This window comes from Porites lutea, chromosome 14 (assembly GCF_958299795.1).
Source record: "Porites lutea chromosome 14, jaPorLute2.1, whole genome shotgun sequence".
In the NCBI taxonomy this organism is placed as follows: Eukaryota; Metazoa; Cnidaria; class Anthozoa; order Scleractinia; family Poritidae; genus Porites; species Porites lutea.
Window position 1 is genome coordinate 18060434 of NC_133214.1, and position 8850 is coordinate 18069283.

An 8850-nucleotide genomic window follows, 5' to 3' on the forward strand; every position below is an offset into this window, starting at 1 on the left:
TTGGAAATAGACCGGACTCCTAACTTCTGATGAACCCTTATTATATCATTCCCTGGGGCCTAGCCTGTGATACCCTGGGTTCCAGAAGATATTTTTTCTTATGGATACTGATGGTATCAAACCGTAAGCAAGGTTAATTTCCAGGGGCACCCAAAGACTGTTTTCTGTAGAATGTCTGTTCAGAGAAGCAAATATTGCTTAAAATTTCCTATTACTTGAGGATGGCTAAAAATTTCTACATGACCGTTCCATTCACTTGCAATTTTCGAGGCTTATGTAATAAATTCCCTACGATTTTCTGAAGTTTAATTTTCGCATTTCACTTCCCAAGTTAGGCTATTTTTCGTAGAAAAAAGGGATCCTGAAATTTTCGGATTCAAAAATGAGATGGAAAGAAGAATCAGAAAATGACTAACTTTCGTAATACGTCATATTGCACCTAAAATTTTCGGGAAAATAACACTCAAGCTCTAGTAATTTCAAGACAAGACTCAAGTTCCCCTAGGATGACCGAACAGATACAAATTTTATAGGCCCGCCTTTAATGCATTTCTAGAGATCTAAAAGTACTCTGGATAGCCTAAAAAGTGTTTTCATTGTATTTATGTCGAAACCGTCGTTGGGTGCCCCTGAATTTCATATTAGGCATATTGAGAACAGACCGCTGGAGCCAGGGTAAGCCTGTGAGCAAGCTCTCCATTTACGGCAAGCGACACGAGCTACGAGAGAACGTATGCTGCTGTCACAAAACTTCTCGCGACTTCCCCAAATGAAGAGCTTGCTTGCAGGCTACTGGAGCCTCAACATAGCTTCAAAGAAAACACCCTCAAAGTCTGTTACATGATTTGTTTTCGTTGTCACTTCAGTCCACGACGAAACTTATAAAAGAAGCCATGGACTTTCCTCGCAAGCGTTTCATTGAAATGGTAAAAAAGTACGTGCATTTCCGTCGCGTTAAGGAAATTCAAGAAAATGTGCAGAGAATGAAGATGGAGACGAATGTGAACGAGAGAGTGCTTCCGTCCATGAAAGAAATGGAGGAACGGATGATGAAGGTGGGCTATTTCCGCATTATTTCGCCTAATGAAAGAGAATCCGGATTCAGGATTCCAGAATCTGGGAAATTTTTGCTGCTTGTGGAATCCAGAATCCGGGAAAATTTTGCTTGTGGAATCTAGAATCCTGGGCTTTGGAATCCGGAAAACAGCTCAATGAATCCGGAATCCCACTAACGACTGGAATCCAGAAATGGCAAGTCCAAATGACAAAGACTGGAATCCAGTGCCTGGATGCCTTTTTATTAAATAATCTATCACGGCTATTGAAAATTTAAGGTTTGAAATATATTTCCGTTTCCGTCGAATTCAACTTATACAGAATTCTTTTACTTCTTACGGAGGTTATTTGCTGAACACCAAACTTTAAGTTCCTAGTGTTGGATTTTCAGTAGCTGGTCTAGATCGAGCAAAATTAGGCGTTTATCAATTTCAAAGTTCTTTGTTTATTGTTGTGATAGTAATATCGATTTTACTAAAACCTATATATGGACAAATTACAATCTATAGTCAGTCATTGGTGAAAATTTTATAGCGACCAGACAAGGATGAAATCACTTTTAAAACGATTGAAAAATATCTGTATGGCCTCTGAAAAACTATCGAAACATCGAAACACCTTAACGAACATTTTTCTACTGCTAATGTATAGGAGTTTATTTCTTTGTTTTAAATTTCCTTTCCACATGCCTCTGCATTTTTCACAGCAAAAAGAAGCCTGGGGGCTGAAGAAGGAGCAGTTCATAAAGACTCGAGCAGAGATTTTGGAACAACTTTACCGAGTGTAAGAAAAAAATACAGTTAAACCTTTTTAATACGGACACCAAAGGGACAGAACCAAGTGTCCGCATTACAGAGGTGTCCGTACTATAGAGGTTGGGAATGTATGATATTTGGCATTTCTGGGACCAAACGAACTGTCCGTAATAGACAGATGTCCCTAAGGATAGGCTAGGGGGTGCCGCTAATTCTTAAAATAAGGCCCATTCTAAAATTGGCCACTAGACTAAGTGGGAATCCCTTGTGCCTGATCACAACTTCGCGATAACAAATGCTAACTGGAACAGGAGCTAACAGTTGTTAGTGCTAGTTTTCGGTAGGAATCCGAAGCATAATGGGAGAAATCAGATCCCTCAGATCAGCGGTCCCGGCCCGGCTGTTGTGTTGTTATCCTGTTCTGGGCTCCGAGATAGTCGGGTCGGCGAAATTATTAAAGAAAGTGCGTACTTGAAAATGAACCGGAGTAGGGGGGGGGGGGGGAGGGGAGTGGGGGGCTCAATTTTCGCATGCCTTTCGCGTACGTGTCATGCCCCCTATGTAAGAGCCTGGAAAAGGCTATTGGGTTGTTTGAACGCAAGCATCTAGGCTTTAGGAATCGATCACTTAACTTAACGGCTCGTTCCAAGGCGGATAATGCGATCTTATTGGCGCGTTCAGAAACGACTGAGGTTATACTGTTCGATGAAGGCGGACTTCCGCAGAGTTTTGTCCTTAGAGCAAAAAACGCGCTTCGACAGAGATGGCGTAAGCTTTGCACTGAGTTGGAGCATGCGCAGCGATCTCACAGCACGATAACGAGGTAGAATTCCATATTTTCCTTCACGCCTAGCAACATACATTCATGTAATGCGTCACGAAACACCGACTGAAACGAAAGTTAAAAACGAAAGTCATTAGATATGGCCGGGAAGGAAAAGCCCCTCACTCCCTCAGCTGAATTGGCAAAGCAGGTGGACGAAAAAAAGAGAGAAAGAGACGAACAAGACAAAGAATCGCTTGACTCAATGGTAAAACATGCCCGTTGTGGTATCTTACCGTCGCCTGACGTTTTGAGGACATGTTTGTCGAAGGGACTCGATGGAATTAAAACCATTGAGGACTTCAAGGAAATGGTGAAATGGTTCGATAAAGCTAAAGTTTTAAACACAGATTTTTGCAAGTACTTCAATGGCTCAGAGTTAGATGAAGCTAATTATAATGGGCTTATTCACTAAGCATTCAGCAACGCCTTTGCGGCCATGCGCCATACGGGACACCCGGAACATCACGAGCTGGTGATATGGTATTATACTGGCCATGGACTACCAAACGACAAACTATCAGATGATCGGTCTATGCCTAAACTTAGCGAGGTTAACTTCAATGAAGAATATAATAAAATTGCCAAACAGTATATCAACGAAGACCAGGAAGTTAAAGGGGGAGAGCTTTGCTTGCACCATGTTGGGTATTGTGGACTTCAAGGTTTGCTCAAGCCTTGGATAGCCGGTGTCAAAGCTGAATCCCAAAATGCAAAGGGCAAAGTAAAGAAGAACAAGCACTTGCTTATCATCTTAGACAGCTGTTATTCTGGAATCCTTGCTGAGGAGTTAGAAGAGCTAAATACGACGCCTGGCCCTTGGAATGAACATGGGTGTACAGTAACTGTTCAGACAGCCTGTGGACCTGATGAAGGTACATATGGTGGCTACTTCACCCCATGCTTCAAGTTCTTCAATGAAAACCAAGAGAAATTAAAAGAACGACTGAAAGAGTGGGAGGGAATGACTGACAAGGACAGGGAATATTTCAGGGGGATTAAGCTGCCATCTCCAAAGCTAGTAACAACAAACCTTGATGGAACAGAAATTGGTATGCCAGTCATTTTCCGGGAAACTCAGAATTTCAAGTTCATTCTTTTCCAGGATCCAGGTTTTTTCAAATTTTGCTCTATCCAACAGTTCCAATTAGAAGAAGATGCACTTCTTTCACAGAGGGTTCTCAACTCAGGCACAGCCGACGGCTTCATGAAATCAAAAACATTTAATGTAATCGACTACAAGCTAATGAAAATGACACAAGGCCACTATGTAGATGCTCCAATGGGACTGTTCCTTCTGGAAGACCCATCTGACCCAACCAACTTTGCTGTTTGTGCTCATATACATTTTGAGAAGAATGACACTTCGAAAGTTGGAAGAATCAATCTTGTCCATCACAAATTTCCTCCTGTTGGAAGCACTTTATATATCGAAGATCATGATGGCCTATCTAACACTCATATTAAGAAATCTGGACACAAGATCCCATATGCAATGGTTCCAAATTGTGCCCATCCTGACAAAAAAAACCCAGCACACTGGTCCTATTGGGATTGGAAGACAGGTATTCCAGTAACCACTGTTTTCCTATCCAGGGAGATAAAAGCTGAGATAAATAACGCAAAGAGACTATTAAAGGCCTGCTATGATTTTGTTGAAGCAAAGGAAAGTGGTAGATGGGCTAAAGTTGGTCAATGGAATATGACATCAAAGGACCTGGGTGTCATGGGGTTGTTTAGAAAGAAACAGCGTTCAGCGTGGATGGACCAGTACTTGGAGATGTATGAAAACACCTACCAAGACCATTCAGATACCACAAGTACTACTGGCTAGGCTTTTATAACCACAGCAAAGAAACATCAACATTGTATGTAATATTTACAGTGTGATGACAATAGTTTTTTGACAAAATTTACATTTTTTCATATTATTTTAGAGTAATTTACCGTTCAAAATATGCTTGTATAACATTTTGGAGATTAAAATTGTAAGAAGTGTAAACAAAAAATAATAATACAGGTTAATTTCTATTTCTCAATAGCCATTTTAGTAAGATTTTATTAGTGTTTGATGTGTAAAACAAATTCGAATTTTACTCTTTTATTTTTGAAGTGTTTACTTGGCTAAAAGTTTTGTTATGAAATCACACAATCTAAATTGTGTAGAAGGATGTTTTCAGTAACTTTGGATAACTACGGACTACGTTTTTCAGAGATGCAGTCTTTCTCAGAAAGGTCCAGATGTAAATACCACAAAAAGGTCATGTGATTTGTAGTTTGGTTCATGGTGGTACAAAAAAGGCAAAAACCTCTTCTATTGATCGGTGATGTTTCCCTTCAGCATACTAAACTGAAACAGTTGCTCTATTCATGTAACTTTCAAAGCAATAGAGATCGGTGGAAGCTATAAACAGTGTTCATTAAATAAATTTTAACTCATTTGGTTAATGCAACTGGTTTGGAAATCATGCTCAACTTACCTTATAATTCATACAGTTCTATCTTAAGTATCATGTCTAATTGAAAACCGCATCTAGCAATGTTTCAAGACATGGTGGCAAATATTTACTGGCACCTAAGAAAAGGTGTTAAAGGACTGCCAGTATGAATTATAAGTCCTTTAACACCTTTTCTTAGGTGCCAGTAAATATTTGCCACCATGTCTTGAAACATTGCTAGATGCGGTTTTCAATTAGACATGATACTTAAGATAGAACTAGGACTTTGTCACATTGGCATGCCATTGACAAATTAAAAGATCACTTTATAAGCCCAAATGCTTGTCCCCAAACTTTTGCAGGTACCAAGTAAAACTTCTCCAACTACAAAAATGGTTTTCAGCTAAACCCATGAAATAGTAACTGATTGTCAAAGTTTAATTTAGTATAGAACAAACAAAACACCAAACGAATTGGTGTTTTTATAGTGGTTTCACTAAAATTGTTATACAAAAACTAGTAACTAAAGTGTCATTTTATATAGTCACAAAGAGAGAAAGCTAAATAAAGGAAGTAGATGTAAACTTAAACATTTTTGAATTTCATAAACGTTTTTAGTGTTTATTATTCCTTCAACACTTCTTACACTTTTAATTTAAGATGAGACTGTACTATATTTTTCTCTTTTTACTACAGTCTAGAATACGACCCCTCCAAGCACATTAATTTCTGTAATTACTGATTGTGTTGAAATAAATGGATCTTTTATCATTACCAGACTACTGATGTGGTCATGGGCGAGTTATTTAAATGGAGTTCAGGCAGAGTTTAACAAAACCCTGTTCCAACTCATTTTCACTTTGTCCTACTCCATTATCACAACTCTGTTTCAGTGAAACCCTGCCTTAAGGCCACCTCTGTAATACGGTCACCTAGTTATTATGGCCACTTTTTTTTAGCCACCTGGCAAAAACTGCCATAGATTTTCTTGTTAAAAAACCCTCGTTAATATGGCCACCCCATTAATACAGCCAAATTTTTTTGGCCCATTGGTGACCGACTGTACTGATTAAGAGTTTCATGGAAGCATAAAGGTTAGACTTGGGAAAAATTTATCTTATTAAAACAACCCTCACAGGGAGACATCTGGGGGTCTAAGGATTTCTCAAGCCATGGTTTACGCAAGACTTCATTTACAACTAATCCTTTGAGTTTTAGCAAAAAATTATATATTTTAGACTGCAACATTTTTTACCCTATTACGTGACAAAGTACCAAAAATCCCTACCCTTTACCAGACCAACTACAAACCAGAAACACCAATATTCTTCATGCCACTGATCTATAGCCCACATATGTACCTTATTTTGAAAACCAGAATCTTCTGATCTCTGTACCCTATGACAAGTTAAACTGTTTGAAAACTCTCACCTTCAAGGCAGCACAAACCTTGTATATCGGCCATATAAATTATTATTATGGTAGTCACCACTACTGTGAGCAGTGTAAGTTCCCTAAGAATTCTCTGAGGATGAAACTTGCAGCATGTAGTGATACAGCATTTACTGCACTTCTCTGTGCTTCTGAGAGACAGCTGTCTTAAATTCCTCAAATTCAGCAGGTAACAAATAGGTTTGAGGACATGGGTGGTCCCCATTCAATTTTGCAATGTAGGGCAGAGGTGATTTACTTACAGAGTAATGGAAGGGTTTACTTTATCTTATTTGCTTTCCTTTGATGATATTTGCTTCTTTATGTTACCAGTTTAACTCAAGTGCATGAGGAAACCGGTATTCTGCTCACTAAACCGATAGATCTGATCCCGCGACTAGATGAAATCAAAGAAGACGTGAAGGAAATAAATGAGGCAGACATAAAGGAAGCTGCCAACATTCCAAAGGAGCGTGCAAAGTTAAGAAAAGCGCAATTACAAGCACAAGCAGCAGTTAAAGAGAAGCCTCTTTCCCCTGTGGATGGAACTAGTGTCATGTGTGAGGCAAACCAGGGAACAACATGGAAGGTAATGGGGGGGAGTGAAGGGCATGGTAACTGAAGTCACGACAAGTCTCACTTCTGATTGGTTGATATCAGATAAGGAATTGCAACCATTAGACAGCGAGTGATTGCCCTTCTTTCCTCTTAGCCACACACAGCGAGTAAAAAAGTAAAATTATAATTATTATGCTAATTAATGGTAATAAGGAGGAGAGATTGGGGAAGAGAGAGCAAAAAGGGTGTCTCCTATTTTCTCTTCGCTGGGGTTCCACCCTCAATCCTCATGGCTTCGCTGCTCTCCCCTCTCACATACTCTTGATCAACTGTGACTCAAAAGAAGAATAAGAGACTGCTTGCAGTCTATGCAAACATGCAAGCCGAAACAATCAATAATACTGGATTTAAAATAGCTGTAAAACAATTTCCTATTTGAAAGTGATCATGCAGAGAATGATAAAAACAGCAGTGCTTCTGTACCTTCCTTTTACAAACCACGTTTTGAATTTTCAGGTCATGTCCACATTTCCCCCGGCAATGGTCACTACACCAAAGTTGCTGGACTTGGATATCAATCGAAATCGTCTGGCGGCTCAGGAGTAAGTCAGCAGAGTTACATATAGAGGGACATTAAATTTTAGAACAAAGCAGTGTCATGGCGAATTCACTCATCGATGGTTTTATAAGTTAGAGCCACACTCTTTCTCAGTATATCCAAAAGAAGTCACAAAAACCTTTTGGGAGGTTTCATTTGAAAAGTGACTTTACAGAATTTACATCTGTAAAATCAAGTTGAAACCACCTTGTAAGGATTCCATTAGCCACCCTGTGAAACAATAGTCCGTGTTGAAACTCATTTCTGCCCCTGCTGGGTTTCTCCTTGGGCTCTTCCCATTTATCCCTCCCCAAAAACGTTAATTCCCATTTTCAAATCTATGAAGGATTTAAGACACAGGTCGTTAGTAGAAAGACTGTCACCTGCCACCCTCTACCAGTTAAATAACAACTCTTCCCCACCCCAGAGGGGACCGAAAGTTGAGATACCCTGGGAACGAGGTTGATAAAAGTTTAAAACAACTTCCTTTTTCATTCCTTCATTTCAGTATTTTAGCGCGTTTAAGCTGTGGTTCATTGGATGCTAAATCAGTCAGTCTCCCTCCATCAAGTTTCTTCCCATCCCTATATGGCTATTACAAGAGACCAGATGATGGAATACGAAAGACTAGGAGTGAAGTGGCGCCAAAACGAAAGAACATTGTCAAGACGTTTAGATCCAAAGTGAGGTTCCTCCCTCCCATTGCCACCCTTTACCCTGAAGGCGAACAGGAAGGAACTTCCTAGCGAATTACTATTTGAAGAATAACCAACTCAAGTGTTTAACGTTTATATCTTTCAAGTTCAAACCTAATTATTATGATACAAATAATAAAAATTCATGCGAATTATTATGTAGCTCTTTGAGTGGTAGTGTGGAATAACATGAGCAGTTTTTCAAAAAGCTTTAAATTTCTGCTGTAAGATAATGCTCTGCCTATTTTCTGCAGTATTTATCAGTGGAGCTGAAACCAAACTGTAGAATTACACACCTTTTTGGCATCCTACCAATAACCAGTTAAGACAATTGGATATTTCCAGACACAATTTGCTCATTATAATGCAGGCTTTTTGCTTTTACATCGTCCTTTAACTGCCAATGGAGCTATAAGAATGAGGTGTGAACTAGACTCCTCATTTCAAAGTATTGTCTAAATCCAAGTCTGTAATGAATCACAACATCGTCCTCTTC

At 39.3% G+C, this 8850-nt stretch overlaps 1 protein-coding gene across 1 annotated transcript in view; it reads left to right on the forward strand.

The window, feature by feature from the left end:
* LOC140924009 (uncharacterized) overlaps positions 1-8509 on the forward strand; it is a 26481-nt gene extending 17972 nt beyond the window's left edge. The window contains exons 12-16 of the mRNA XM_073374013.1: positions 867-1055; positions 1763-1839; positions 6837-7092; positions 7578-7663; positions 8168-8509. Of these exons, the coding sequence (XP_073230114.1) occupies positions 867-1055; positions 1763-1839; positions 6837-7092; positions 7578-7663; positions 8168-8405 (846 nt within the window). The 3' untranslated portion in view covers positions 8406-8509. The remainder of the gene's footprint in view (positions 1-866; positions 1056-1762; positions 1840-6836; positions 7093-7577; positions 7664-8167) is intronic.
* The last annotated feature ends 341 nt before the right edge of the window (positions 8510-8850 follow it).